This window comes from Halictus rubicundus, chromosome 1 (genome assembly GCF_050948215.1).
Source record: "Halictus rubicundus isolate RS-2024b chromosome 1, iyHalRubi1_principal, whole genome shotgun sequence".
In the NCBI taxonomy this organism is placed as follows: domain Eukaryota; kingdom Metazoa; phylum Arthropoda; class Insecta; order Hymenoptera; family Halictidae; genus Halictus; species Halictus rubicundus.
In genome coordinates this window covers 21,267,250-21,282,423 of record NC_135149.1, presented here as the reverse complement: position 1 = coordinate 21,282,423, position 15,174 = coordinate 21,267,250, and the positions used below count along the sequence as shown (strand labels likewise).

At 47.0% G+C, this 15,174-nt stretch overlaps 2 protein-coding genes across 2 annotated transcripts in view; both read right to left on the bottom strand.

Annotated features, from left to right (window-relative positions):
* Qsm (Zona pelucida superfamily protein qsm) overlaps nucleotides 1–1,117 on the bottom strand; it is a 34,395-nt gene extending 33,278 nt beyond the window's left edge. The window contains exon 1 of the mRNA XM_076793606.1: nucleotides 699–1,117. Within this exon, the coding sequence (XP_076649721.1) occupies nucleotides 699–771 (73 nt within the window). The 5' untranslated portion in view covers nucleotides 772–1,117. The remainder of the gene's footprint in view (nucleotides 1–698) is intronic.
* A 4,155-nt stretch (nucleotides 1,118–5,272) lies between these two features.
* Conv (insulin like growth factor binding protein acid labile subunit convoluted) lies at nucleotides 5,273–10,003 on the bottom strand. Its single transcript, XM_076797165.1, has 11 exons — nucleotides 9,748–10,003; nucleotides 9,385–9,672; nucleotides 9,079–9,316; nucleotides 8,716–8,962; nucleotides 8,403–8,657; nucleotides 8,004–8,320; nucleotides 7,626–7,923; nucleotides 7,079–7,559; nucleotides 6,607–6,873; nucleotides 5,927–6,155; nucleotides 5,273–5,780 (listed from the first exon to the last, which is right to left on the bottom strand). Exons 1-11 carry the CDS (start codon nucleotides 10,001–10,003, stop codon nucleotides 5,444–5,446), a joined length of 3,213 nt encoding a protein of 1,070 aa, XP_076653280.1. The 3' UTR covers nucleotides 5,273–5,443.
* Nucleotides 10,004–15,174: the final 5,171 nt, after the last annotated feature.

The window sequence follows — 15,174 nt, the reverse complement described above, 5'->3', positions numbered from 1 at the left end:
CTAGACGACTGCTTGCCATACTTTACGAGCCGAAAATTTTGGCGCAGAACCAGCCAGTGCAATTCTAATCTTTTCCGCATATGAATACAAAATGAACTAAGATGGACTAAGATAGGTAAGAACACCTCGATGAGAAACCTGTACCGCTTTCAAGCTTTGTCTCGACGATATTCCAACATGAAAACACGAGTATACCCGCGATCGGTCCGTACAGTGTTAACATTCGTCCTGAGCTGCGGGAATGGAAAACGAAACACCTGAGCGACCATAAACCAAATTGAAAGTCAGCGAACGTATCATTCCACGTTTCCTCTTAACGGAGCTCTTCACACTCAACTTATCACGTTCCACGGCTTGTACAATGTTGCTGCGACTCTTTCATTATCTCAACAAGAAGAATCTCGATTTAAGAGCACTTCAAAATTCACTCGGAATCGTAGAAAGAGTATATGGAACGTTCGAGGAACCATAAACGAAGCTCTGTTTCGCACCGTGTGAAGATTCAAAGGTTCAATGGCTAAGCGATCGCAGTAGAGTGCATTCTTGTGCATTCTCTCCACAGTGGCCGGTTCGGAGAGTCTGTTCAAGACTTTCCTGGTGTCTCCCAGCAAAACACTGCTTCAGCCGAATTCCATCCTGTTTCTTTTCGCTCTTGGAGTCCGGGAATCATCGTCGAGGACCTGGTGGAAGGGACTCACCGTTCGCACGAGCCGCAGCGAGCGCACATATCCAGCAGAGCAGCAGCCTCCAGCATGATGATCCAGACTCCATGACCGATCCACTCGATCGCGATCACTCGACTGCGCGGGGAACCAAGGCGAAAAAAAGGCGAGGAGAAGGATTAGAAGGGAGGGAGAAGGGAGGAAGAGGAACGGAGATTTTTCGGTTCAACCGCGAAACAGTCTCATTGAGACGGTGTTAAAATGGCGACCTCCACGGAGGACCCTACTCGCGACGATGATCGTCCTTGCGCGGTTCTCACTGTACCGTGGTGGTTTCTCCGTCTGTCCACGACGAGAAACGGAGGGGCAAGGAACGAGCGACCGAGCCGAAGATGTTCTCCGTGCGAGAACCAGAGAGACACTGACGGGGCCCCGGCGGGAGAGTTCGAACCACACCGACACACACAGGGCCCACGGGGCCGGACGTCGACGCGGAACGGGGCAATATCTTTTTAACGGCGCGCACGTGAGCGCCTGCCTCGATCCTAGTCTGCTGCATCAGGCTCCTTTCGGCCCTTCGCAGACTCGACGGTTCCTCCGAATTCTTCCCCATGCTTCAGCTCGATCGTAAATCTGCCGAAAGGATGTTTGCGATCCCAGCAATCGAAACTCTGCGGGATCACTGCTCTGGTCTACTGGATCCCTCGAAATAACTGGTTTTGGGACTTACCGAATTCTGTTCGCCGAACAATCTCAATTGCCGGTTAATCTCCGCTGAGTAGTCGGTGGGGAGAATTGGTGTCGAAACAGTTAGGATAATGAGGAATTAAGTTCCATGAAACACAATAGTATCGAAGGATATTACGTTTATCTCGTGCAAGCCGCGCTAGAATTACGATGATTTTATTCAACACTAAACCTACCGACACTTCTTGTATTCCTACCGTTCGCGCTCAAAATGACCGGTCTTTAAAAAAAGTAATACTAAAGTAACACTAAACCTACCAAGCACAAAACATATAAAAGTGACACGTCTTATAGAAGGCAGAAGATTGACTTTACTTAAACTTTGTACGATTTTCATTATAATATGTGCTTAAATAAAGAAGTCAATTCAGTAATTTCCTATGAAAACCGGTAATTTTGACCGTGATAGGTTTAGTGTTAAACGTAGATAATAGTGAATTTGTTGCTGAATGAATTAGCAGACGAACAACTTCTATAAAATGAAAATGCAAATTTATTTTTATATAATTTCATTTTGTATTGTGTCGTTCACGTTTGCGGTTTAGATGTATTGATAGCGTCTCATTCAATAAGGCGGCTCATTTATTTTGAGTCGGCCATGCCACATTGACAATAGCCTTTCTTTTATACTGATTGTTTAAGTTTAGAAAAGTAAACACCATATTATCTCGTGCGGTCAAACTGACCGGCTGCCGTAGGTAGAGCAGACTACATATATTTCTTGGTAAAAGAAACATAAAACGAGAAATAAATACTGAAGAGTACATTGTATACATACTTTCAGAAGTGTGGAAAGGTCGATTTGACCGGCCGCGATAGGTTCAGTGTTAATAACGATTAAAGATGTGGTGTTAAGCCAAACAGATAAACATTGACTTGCACCACTTTAGCATTAAAGAGCTCATTTGTGCTCGGTCTGACTACTAAACGGATCGATCCCGAGGATCGATGGGCGGGCCGTTGCGAAGGGAGGTTGGCCCCCTCTGCTCCAGTATTAACAAGCCGCCGTTTTAGGGTCAGATTATACCAAACACTGCCGACAGAATTTGTTAACCCTGTTTTTGTGTTTAGCGTTTATATACCCTCAGCGCCTGACCTGCCTGGTATAATTTGACCTTTAGGGCCCCAATGGCTGATCCAATATTTCCCCATCGATTTACGATGCCCGTGGAATTGATTATCCTCGCGGATCCTTCTTAGGATCCTTAATCCCAGCGAACAAGGGAAAGAGAAAGAGTATAGTACGTGGGCGTGCGTGTTCGAGAGAAGGCCGGTCGTGAGTCAGAGTCCAAAGTGGACTGTGCAAACGCGTTCGGCAAACCTGGAGAACTGGTCGTCGTCGCGTTGTCTGTTTACCAGGTGAAATCTTCCCTTGGAAATCTACCGACGGAGTATAGTCACTTTTTTTTACTTCTATTTATAGCTTTCCGGTGCGCGTCGCAGCCGGCGCCGTGGTCGAGCCACGAACCGGAATAAATAATTGGAAATCAATGGGTACGGGGCCCCGGCGAGTATAGAGGAGACCGATGATTTACGGCTGTTGGCGTTCGATCGATAATTAATTATTGCATTACCCCGCGGAGCAGCCGGGTCAACGAAACCAAAGCGAGGCGAGGCCTCTGTCGGCGGAGGGGGACTCGCATAAATTTATTCGACCGATGGCTGAACAGCCTTGGGGCTTTGCAGGCCCAGACCAACGGATGTCTGCAGCCGCGACGTACGCGCGTCGCCTAAGCCGAGCCTCCTAAAAAATCACACAGTAATCAATACCACTTGCAGTACAAGCTAGTTCAATTTACGTCACTTCTAAAAATCAAACTGTGACTAGACTGCGGATGTTTATGCAAAACAAATACGCACCAATTTCAAGATACAGGAACTACGCAGGTATTAATATCTTTGCCTAATAATTTTAGTGAATAATGAAGAAAATTTTCATTGAGCCGGTCGCAAGCAAGAGACACTTCCAGACCAAATGAAGCAAAAATTTTGAATTTAGGTGCCTGTGCTTTTTTTCTACGATTCTCCCATTCATGAGAAAAATCGAGTACCATGCAGAGTGCCGTTCGTGTCAGTTCGTGAACGCTCGTGCATGTTCGTACGGCACCTGGACGAGCCACGGCATCGCGGCGGGTCCTTCCAGGTGAAAGTGTCCATGGATTTCGTAACGAGCCGTACCGATACCGATTACGTTCGCGAACGAGAAATCGTTTCGCTTGGTAACGACCGTCGCGGTTACGGGCTAATTGGGCCCGTTCCTCCGCGGCTGCCTCGCAAATATTCGATAATTAAAGCGATCGCACGGAACAACGTTTCCGGCAACGCGTTATCCGATGGATCCACGCCTATCTGGCGACCGGATCGTGGCTAATACTCGGCGACGTTACCTGGATGGATAACTGTCTGGTCCTCGTCCGATTTACTTGTCAATTAGGCTGCCATTGTGCCGGGCCCACCTTAAATCCCTCGAGCTCCTCCCGCAGCAATATCTAAATAAAATCTCGTTCGATTCAACGAGCATCGAAACGAGTACCCCATTAATTGCCTCATTTACGCCGCAATTAGCCCGACGATGAACCGTGAGCCGACTCCGGTGAATTCAACCGCGGTGAATTTGCCTGACTCCTCATTTCCAATTCTAAACTCATAGGCGCAGAGAGGTCGCCCGGTAAATAAATAAACTGGAAGACGGCTGCGGAGAGAATCGCCCGATTAGGATTCGCGCGAGAGTGGGATGTGTCTAGAGGCTCGATTGTTTTTTCCGTTTGTGTCGGGGCGATAACGATCGCGTACGCCGCTCGTTTACCGATCCGGAGTCCCGTTAATCGCCGACGAAACCGACTCTTCTCGAAATCCTCGTTCAAACGAGCTAAACGCGTGTTCTCGGAAGTCCCAAGATTTTTGACTCGGTCGATCTCGAAGTCGATCGTCGATTTCACCGATCGGCGAAGGTCGTTCCACGGAAGCGACAACTTCCACAGGGCCCCGGGCTCATTAGGAAGACCCGTACTTCTTCCTCCGGGATAACCGTGGATGCTAATTATAAACCGCGGCATAATGAAATCATCTCAAGTGCCTGCGCGCGCCTCGCGAGCTCGCTGACTTCCTTGAGAACTTTTTCAGCCGGGCCTCGAGAGAAACACCTTTATTAACGGCACGACAACAAGCCACCCGGGAATTAGGTTCGTGGGATTAGCTGGCTCGAGTGATTACGACAAATTGTCCGTTAATCGCCACGACCTAGCCATCCAAGCCATTCCTGTTCCCCTTGTTTATTTTTCTGATCTCTATTAGTTTATTCAATTGTTCCAACAATCTACGCGACAGCTCCTAAGTTTGAAGATAGCAAATCGTCTACAATCTAGAGGAAAGTGTCCTAATCTGGACCAATGACCTGGAAAATCTGTAAATATTGTAAATCCTAGAACTGAATTTTGAAAAATTCGATTTTTCACTTGTACTAGCAATGGGCACTATTTTTAATCGTAGCTCACGGCAATAATTGATTTTGATGAAATTTTCAGCATGCATCTACATAATAGACGCAAGTCTAAAACTATTGAAGTTTTCCTTGCAAAGCCTGCACTATTTTCTTCACAATTCCAATTAATTGCAATTTCTCAAAAATTATGCGAAACAAAAATATTCTGTGTTAATTGCGAAAGTGTAGAATCTTGCTTCTCAAGAAAGCTCAGCTCCCTTCCTCCAAGCACAGAAAAAGTTGTTCTGTCTTCAGCTGGTAAACTGTTCATCATGCGAGTCATTGTACGTGGTCCCCACTGGACAGGATATTGAAACGGCCTTCAGGAGCAGGTCCGGGAGCTACGGGACAGCATATATTTTTACAAAAATAAATACACGACGTTCAACGCCCTCTCGGTTCCTACTGGTAACCATACGACCTATGTACAAGCCACGATCCACGTCTCGCGATCGTCGATCACGATCGCTGCTACAAGGTGAATCGTGGAACACACGAAACTCAAAAGGATTCGCATAACGCTCTACTGAAACGAAGCTTCTTTCTTCCCCGGTCACGCTAGAATGCCGAGGGACAAGGTGATTAGGATCAAAGGCAGGCTAATCGTGAATCTAGTCGACGTATCGAACGCGTTCTGGTTTAAGGTCTGACACTGCGAGCTGCGGAAGTGCTTCACGTTCCCTTCGGAGTCCCTAGCCAGGACACAGAGCTCGTACTTTGTCCTGGACTTCTGCAGGTCATGGATCTTGAAGGATCGCTCGCTGTAGACCAGGTCTTTCTCGATGGCCGACTTGCTGCTTCCGGTTTCGCGCACCACCACGTAGAAATCGCCGATGTCTTCTCTGGATGTGACGTACCAAGTCGCCTTCCAGCTCTTGTCGTCCTCGTTGCTGAAAATTCGAAGCGTTGGCAGTGACGTTTACAATGTTTATAGAGTGCTAGGAACTTTAGATTTTTAGACTACTTGTCTAGCATTAATAATATTTTACATTCTAGTGTAAAGTAGTTTTACTGTTTAGGGCTAATAGATACGCACTATTCGATGTCCCGATACTTTACATCAGGAGTGATGTCATATTCAGGATATTCTTTCACTTCCCTATCTCCGCAGCCCATCAGGTCCTCGGTGATGTCAGAAATGGGTTTACCAATCAGGAAGTTTGGACTCTGACAAGTGACGTTTCTCCACTCTTCTGGGATTTCCGTGTGAGTGTTCAGCCACCGCTTCAGGGGCCTAGCATAGCAGTCGCAGTGCAGAGGATTTCCTATAAAATATATTTCATCTTGCATTTACTCTCACTCTGTAGACTTAATCAAAATTCAATTTAAAAAACAGAAACGAATTTTTGAAAGCATTAGGAAGTCTCCTTTATGGAAACTACACATTGTCATCTAGAATGGACTGTGGATCTTCGTGCAAAACTTTCTACATTCAGTGTAAGAAACAGGAGCTACAATTTTCTTTTAATGTCTTATCCAAAATGGATAACAGATACAAAAAACAGTAAAAGCATTAGAAGCGTTTGAAACTATTATATTATTTCTAGCCTATTCAGTCTGTCAAGAAGGAAAATTAATTTTCATTTTTGTTTGTTACAATTCAGGCGGAAAATTTTTATTTTCCATAAAAACCGCGGTCTGCTTATCACAAATACATCAAATGTGTGGTCTAGTTTAAGACTGTGAACTTGTTAAATGTTTCCTTGTTTTCTTTACCTGCGTAGTCCAGTCTCGTCCCGTTCTTTATAATATTCATGAACGCATCGTTGAACACACCGATCTCGTTGGACCTGACATCGAGGACCTTCAAATTAGGCAGCGGCAGGATTTTATTCAGAGGTATATGACTCAGATGATTATGACTCAGATGCAGATTAGTCAGATTCACAGGTGGGTTGAAAACGTCCGGTTCAGAGGAGATGTCGTTGATCTCATTATACGACAGGTCCAGCGTCTGTAGCGCCGTTAGATTCCCAATCACGTCTATCGTACCAAAAGCTTCCATTAAAAACGCTCACACGATTATTAGACTGCGGATGTTTAGCAAAATAAAAATTGTCTATATCAATTACAAGAGGCAGGGACCAAGTAGAAATTTTTTTTTAATGATTTTAATAAGCTGTCGATAATGCTGATTTTTGTCATAAATGCATAAAATCTACTGATTATTTATCGCTTCATTACTCACATCTTCTAACATCGTTGATATTATTGTGGCTGATGTTGAGGACTTGAACCTTCTTGGTTCCAGTAGTCAGCTCAAAAGTTAGGACAGGCATGGTGTTATACGATAAATCGATCTCCTTCAGCCTGTAAGGGATCCATGGATCGTAAGGGAATGTTTTCTTGGTGATGAAGGAGATCTTGTTGTGACTGAGATTGACCCTCTCGAGGGACAAACAATCATCTAACAAGCCATGTGTCTTGTTATCCAGGCTCTCCAATTTATTGTGCGAGAGATCAAGCGTTCTCAAGGACACGAGACCTTGGAAAGCTCCGTTCGGAATGCGATCGAGGCGATTATCCGACAGATTCAACGTGAGCAGCTGCAGCAAGCCTTCGAAAGCTCGAACGTTCACATTTCGAATCTGATTGTGAGCTAAGTTCAGCTCGAACACTATCGGCAGGCGCCCGAACGCCGCTTTTCCCAGCTCCGTTAGCTGATTGTCCTGAAATCGATACGCACGCTTAGTACATCGGTTGCAGTATCAAAGGATTCTGTTAGCGTCTACTACCTGCAGATGAAGATATTGCAGGCTGGTTAGGGTACTGAGCGCCTCCCACGGCGGCTTCGTGATGTTGTTCGATTGCAGATAGAGGGACCTCAGGGTCAGCAGGTTCTCGAAGCAGCCGTACTTCAGACTGTCCCCTAATCGGTTCTTCGAGATGTCCAAGGACAGTAGAGCGTTCATCGAAGGCCATACTTCGGTGGTTGGGATCTCCTCCAGCAAATTCTCCGAGAAGTCTAGGTACCCCAGAGAAATTGGCAGCTGGAAGATCTTTGTCAGGCGGTTGTTCTTCACTGTCAAGATTCTAGGACACAACCGTAATTTTTTTAGCCGACTACTCCTCTGGTTTATGTAGACTAAATTTCTATCGATTCTGCTGATCACCTGCAACTTGGTAGTCTGGTTAAACTGCCTCTAGCGACGTCGTTCAGCTGATTGTGGCTCATGTCTAGTTCCAGAAGCGTAGGCAGCGGCCCAAACGTGGAGGGTTTGATCTTTTCCAAGGAGTTGTGCGACAGGTTCAAGAACCGAAGGCTGAACAGGGTCTGGAAGATAGCGTTGTGGATCTCTGACAGGTTATTGTGGGACAGATCGATCGTATGGAGCTCGTACAGCTTTGGGAAGGTCTGACGGGGCACCGAGTGGATCAGATTGTGGGAGACATTCAGGACCTTCAGGCCTGTCATGTTGTGCAGCGGGACCTGCGATGATCAAGAACCATATTCTATAGATTCCTTAATTATTTGAGATTTAATAGTGTTTTTGTTTCGTTCTAAACGATACCTGGTTCAGGGAGGTCAATTGATTGTAACTCAATTGCAAGTCGGTAGCATAACTCGTGCTGTCGAACGAGAACTTGGAGATGTTCTCCAGTTTATTGTGGCTCAAATCCAGGACCGTCATGTTCACACAGTTCTCGAACGCTCCGGGTTCTATCTTCGAGATCTCGTTGTGAGATAGATTGATCTTTGCCAGATAGAGGTCCTTGAAGGATAGCTTCTCGATCACTGTGACGAAGTTCTCCGAAACATCCAGCACCTAGAAACCAGCAAAATAGAGGATGCTAGAACCCCTCTGAACGATAAAAAGTTCGTACCTCGGCGAACTGGAGCTGACTGAACATCTGAAAGTCGATCTTCTTGATGAAGTTCCTGGCTAGATCGATGGTCCCTATCCTGGTAACCGGGCCAAAGGTTCCTCTGCCCACATCGTTGATCTGATTGTCGCTGAGGAACAGTCTGATCAAGAAACGCATGCCTCGGAAGGTGTTCGAGTCGAGTTTCCTGATTTTATTGTGGCTCAGGTTGAGCACTTTGAGCAGAGAGTTCCTCGCGAATGTTCCTCTGGCGACCAAGAAATTGAAGAGAGGTGAAACGAGAGATCAACTTCATTAACACTAAACCTAGGTTTAAACCAGTAGGTTTAGCGTTACAGATCCAGGTTCGAAGTGGTTCGATACCTCTTCAAGTCAGAGATCGCGTTGTGGGACATATTGCACCAGCCCATCTTGGTCAAATCGGCCAGGTGGGAGCCGTCCAGTTTGTTGATCAAATTGTGAGAGAGATCCAGGTATTCGGTGTCCCTCAGTCCTTTGAACTGGTTCCTCTTTAGCTCTTTGATCTCGTTACCATGCAGATCCAGCCTCTTCAGCTTCTTTAAAGGCGTCAACGCCTCCACAGGCAATGAGGACAGAGTCCCTGCAAAAAGCAAAATAGAAAGCCTCGGGGAAAACTACTCTGCGGTTTCCTTTCGCGAAAATCAGTACCGTTACTAATCTCCAGTTTCTCGATTTTTGCGGCCGCGGAGCTCTCGGTGAACGCATCGACAGGTAACGTAGACATTCGATGACCTGCAATGCTGAGGATGCTGAGATTCCCCAGGATTTGTAACGCTTCTCGTGGAAATTTCTCCAGGGTGCTGTTCACGACGTATAGCTCTTGCAACGTTCTGTTCACGCCGAGGAAACTGTGCTCCTCGATCAGTCTCAGCGGCGTGTCGATGAAGCTCAGCACTCGAACGTCCAGAGGGTACAGCGCCGGTCCGTAGAAGCGTCCTTGTAATCGACGATGATCGTAAAACAATGGCGCCGAAGCGAATTCTGGGAGTTCAGGATCGGGTGGCAACTCACCTATGTTACATTTGTACAAGACGAGTTCCTCGATGGGCATTCCCTCGTTGCCCAGGTTCGAGAACGCCAGGCTGAGACTGGCCAAATTAGTGTTCTCGCAGCGAATGTAAAGACCCCTGTCGCTGCCCCGAAGACACACGCAGGGGTAAATGTACTTGGTCTCCCTGGGACACCTGAACCGTGGCCCAGGTGGGACGTACACGCCCATGGTGGGCAGGACCAAGGTACACAACAGCAACGGGAAAAGGAGGATCATCTGCACGACAAACAATTAAGATCGCAGAGATTTGTCGTCGTCATTCTTAACGCTAGGTTTACGGCACTCGTCAAAATGACGCGCTCTAATTTCTAATATTTTTAATCTGCGATTATTGAAATTGAGTATGTGTCATAAACAGAATGGCTGAAAATTGAATGGACGCATTCTTGTTATTTCCACACAATAATGTAAAACAGACAGTTTCAGTGCTGTAACTATATGGGAATTATTTTCCAGTTAGCTTATATGAAAATTAATTCCGAAAGGACTCGATTTAGACCTAACAGCGGGGACTGTAATGAAGTTCGCAGCTCCTGTTAAACTCTCATTCCGTTCGACGCGCGAGTGTTCACCCGCGATGAAAACGGCAACGGTAATTAATCCGCGCGCTCCGGTATAAATTTGATTAGTCACCGGTCCTGTTGTAATCGCACTATTTTGCGCGAAACGTGAGAAAGTTTTCTGCGAACATGCTCGCCGATTCGCCGCACGATAACGCGCTTATAGATTGCCCGGGGCAATTAAAATTTTCCCCGATTCGAAACGAGATCCGCGGGATCGATCGAGTCGCGATTTCCTCGTCTGGGAACCGTGAAGAACGTTTTGAAACCGCTCGATCGAATGAACGATATTCGGTGTCGACGTTCCACGTTTGGGGACATTTGGGGGATAGCGAACACTCACACTGAAAAACATTACTGCTGGAAGTGCTGCTCTGGCTTGAGAGCCACTGAACCACGCCTACCGGCTTCAACCCGCGCCCATTCTGCATGGAAAGAGGAAGATAATGTTCTTAATGAAAGAAACGAATAATTTTAGATTTTTTACTGATATAAATTGCTCTGGGTAGAAGTGGAGAGCAAAGAGGCCACGCCCACTCAAGACAGGTTACGCCCATTGAAAGCAAGTACCGCCTACTTTGTACATAAGAAGGAGGAGATAAACTTCTAGCGTTTTCTTTTATGTCTTTTGCTTCTAAGAGTTGCTTTCACAGTAAATCTAGAGTGTTCCCAGGGTCCGAGAGACATTACTGTTCACGTATAGTTTAGATTAACGAGAAATTCATCAGTGGATCTTCATTTAGGAGTAACTCTGTATTATTGTAACGAGTGAGAATCATACAGCTGGATGTTTAGGGGATACGAATAGCCCTGGGCACAGATTGCTCTGTGTTGCACTAGCCTGGCTCCGCAAAGATCGGGAGCAAAGAGGCCCCGCCTACTCCGCACAGATGAAGTGGAATATAAGACAGTTTGCCTCTGTTGTTTTTTGCGCTGAAGAATAGCTCTCGGGGCAAACGTAGAACAGTCCCAGCGTTGGTTGCGCAAGGCGGAGATAAAAGGAGAATTTCGTGGGCGCGTCGTCGACGTCGAGGCGCGACTAATTCGTTCGCGGACCGACGATCATGGTCCGAGACGACCGGACGACGGGATGGAATGGGACGGGACGCAGCACAGCGCGGTAGAAACAAAGAAAGTCATAAAGAGACGAATGACCTCGTTGCCGGCCGCTTCCTTGGGCCGTCCACGAGGATTCGCGTGCAACCACCCTGTTATCCTCCGCGTATCTTCACCGAGAGGTGATCTCGGCTGACAATTCCGCCCACGAGGTCGTCGCGATGCAAGATAATTCGATGCACGGTTCCCCGACGGAGCAATTACCTCGATTAAGTATCGTACAAGCACCTACGATCGGGAGGGACGCGATTTCGACGCGATTTCGACGCGATTTCGACGCGATTTCGCCCCCTGAAGACGGATCCGCGAGGATCGAGCAGAATCGACCCGGAGGAACACGACCGAGACTACTTGGTTGACTCCGTTGGCAACGTTCACAGTCCGTTCTGCAATGCCGGCAAACCAGCCCGACCGAAAGTGAAACGAGCGAGCTCTCTCGCGCGATTCTCGCTCGAATGCAAATACTTTCCTCGGGATTAGCGGGTTCCACGCGGCGCGGATCGACGTGGAAACGGCCCGGACTGTTGCGTGTCTGCCGCGATTTGCCTAAACGAAACCGTTCGCCGTGCTCGGAAACCAGAGCTGTAATTGGAATATCAAAGCCCGGGATAATTGCAGTGGTTCGAACCGAGCCAGCAGGGAAAATGCATAATAGAGGCTCGATGCGCCAATGTGTGTCAAACTGAGCCGGAGCATGGCGACGCGCCTCGCAGTCTGAAACGGATGACATCAAACAATACTTCGAACTGCCGACGTATTCATACGACCTCTAAGGTTTTCGAGGAGACTTTACAAAAATATTTTTATACATATTTTTCTTGGCAGCTTCGTGTAATATCCTTTAAGGAATGAAGACAACTTTTTCTTAGCTTTGTATTTAGTCGAGTAACTTGAGAACTATTGATGCTAGGAGAGAGAGAGAGAAAGCGCTTTATTATTAATTGATCGAGCTATATATCAATCCATTTTCTTAGAGAGTTTCATATAAGCTTTTCCATCTATCTATGATCTCGAATCCAGGCCATTTCACTTCTAATTTTCTCCTCTCTTTAAAGCGGTGCGAAAATTAGCAACGCCTCGAAGCCCGACGCCGCGTCCACTTCGGAACAAGATCATTATGTCTTAGCGGATCTCTGGCTACGGGCAAGAGGAGGCAACCTCTTAGTGGTCAGACTGCACGGTACTTGCTCCGGAGCTATTACCATACGATTATCAAGTCATGCATCCGTAATAAATTCAAAATCTCCGTGGTACACGATTTTTATCGCGTTTCTTCGCCGAATATGGAACTTTTCGCGGTCTAGAAACGTCGTAGTCATCATGTACGGACCGTTAGATCGTGGGCAAGCGCGGCGCGAGGACGATGCGCAGGCCAGAGAGCGTGGGCCAGCGACCATGATTAAGAGTTGGCGGATTCTTATTTCGAGGATCGGTGATGCGCGAAGGCGATCGTAAGCGGTGTCCTTGACAAGCCGCGTTTAAACGGGTCGATGAGTCGAGAGTAGCGGAGATGATATCGAACGAACGTTGACTGGGGCTACCGATTTGGTAGTGACCATCGCAGTGAGCTTGGAAGATGGCGCGGGCTGCGAACGGTCCCAAACACTGGGCCCCAGACATTGGCTAGTTTCTATCTACCAAAGACAAAACGTTGAACTCGTTTCTCTGGAAAAGGAAGGTCCATCGGGCAATATGCTAACGAGTATTTTTTAGTGCTGTATATCACAAGACTTAAGTACTGCTTGTCAATTTTTTGGGACAAACAATTTGGGACACGAAACCGGTTTCTACATTTTCCTACCGAACCAAAACATTATCCCCCTTCTATTTCTCAAGGATAAAAAGTTGAACTCATTTCTCTGGAAAAGGAAGGTTCACCAGGCAAAATGCTATCGGGATTTTTGAGTGGTACGCACTAAATTTGGAGCTTCTGAGTTTTTGGGGACAGGCCATTTGGGACACGGAATCGGTGTCTACATTTTTTTACCGAGCCAAAACATTATCTCCCTCCTATTTCTCAAGGATAAAAAGTTGAACTCATTTCTCTGGAAGAGGAAGGTCCAACAGGCGAAATGCTATCGGGATTTTTGAGTGGTACACACAAAAGTTGGAGCTTCTGAGTTTTTGGGGACAGGCCATTTGGGACACGGAATGGGTGTCTACATTTTTTCACCGAACGAAAACATTATCCCCCTCCTATTTCTCAAGGATAAAAAGTTGAACTCATTTCTTTGGAAAAGGAAGGTCCACCAGGCAAAATGCTATCGGGATTTTTGAGTGGTACGCACAAAAGTTGGAGCTTGTGAGTTTTTGGGGACAGGCCATTTGGGACACGGAACCGGTTTCTAGTTTTTTACACCGCCTCCGTGCCAACTGGCTGATGATAGGCAGAATTCCTGGCGAAATTGCCGAGGCCCAGTGACCTGTGACACGAATCGCGCGGGTTTATTACGGTTCCAGTAATCTAGTAATTCAGCGAGCGAGAAGGTAAAAAGAAAAGCGCGGTGATCTAGTTTCTCGGCCGCGGGTTTATGCAACCCGTAACGCGAGCGTGCTAGGACAGCCGGGCATAAACACGTCGCTTAGGCGAACGGAGGAATCGTTTCCTAGGAAGCTTTGAGGAATTTTTTGAGCGTCGATTGCGCAATCCTCTCGGTAAACAAATGTAGTGGAAAGCGATCGCGTTCTATGAAACGGTTACCGACGGAAAAATTGAAAAGGAAGCCCTCCTGTTGTAACAGGGCGACGCAACGTTTCCTCGATATCGCGATCGATGCGATGCCAGATATTGCACGCGGAACAGAACAGAGAGAAACACAGTCCTTTCACTTATTCGAAGTCGACCTTAGCAGTCGCGACAAGCAATGAACCGAATCACCGGCTTGTCCCTCGAGCTCCTATCGGTGACTAAAAATCACGATGGGGAGGAAAAAATGACCTGCACCGGTTCCGTTGACGTAACGCAGCATTTGACACCCGGTATTTCTCGTTTCGCGACCGGAGAAATCCTGGTTGAAAGTAAAGTGGTCGATGCTCGAGGATCGTCGCGCAGAAACGGCTTGACGTCGATCAAAAATCTCTACAGAATATTTTCAGTGTTCTTCAGAGTGACTATGATTTTCAAACATCGTACCTGCAGTACTTCTTTTGCGTAGCTTACAGTATTTTTTCCGAATTTGCAAATATCACCAAAATCGATCTTTGATTGCTGTCGGATCGTTCGATCTCGCTGTGCGTCGCCGATCGAGCGTAGAAGGCGCGAAGATCCCGCGCGAGAATAATCGCTCCCGAGAGATCCGAGGCCCGTGAGAAAGCAGGTTTCCGCTCCGCGATCGCGGAAGGAATAATTGATGCGCGAAGAAAATACAATAAACCGCGCTCCACTTTCCGGGAACGGCAATTAATGTTATTAGAAGAGCGAAGCGCGGGGAAAGCTCGAACGCTCTGGAATAATGTCAATTGTTGCCTTGCCTCGGCTCCCGGTTCCGTTTAATTTATACAATAGGCGAGATGAGTTTATCCACGCCAGAGGGGAGAAGAAAAATGGCATTGCGAGATAGAGATTGTGCGTTCTCTATGGTTCTTTTCTTCTGCGTCACCCAAGGATATTTTCGTTTCACCCGCTGGCCTTCGCGCACGCGCGCGCGCACGAGCCGCGGTTTTAGGAAAAATGCTGCTTTTTCTTGGTAAAGCGACGCCTTCGCGATAGAT

Excerpts from the sequence above, each read along its gene's own strand:
- Conv (XM_076797165.1), bottom strand. The coding sequence starts at position 10,003 with ATGATCCTCCTTTTCCCGTTGCTGTTGTGTACCTTGGTCCTGCCCACC. Across the intron at positions 8,658-8,715 it reads GTCAGCTCCAGTTCGCCGAG|GTGCTGGATGTTTCGGAGAA; the intron begins GTACGAACTTTT and ends GCTGGTTTCTAG. Across the intron at positions 6,874-7,078 it reads TATCAACGATGTTAGAAGAT|ACGTGATTGGGAATCTAACG; the intron begins GTGAGTAATGAA and ends TTGGTACGATAG.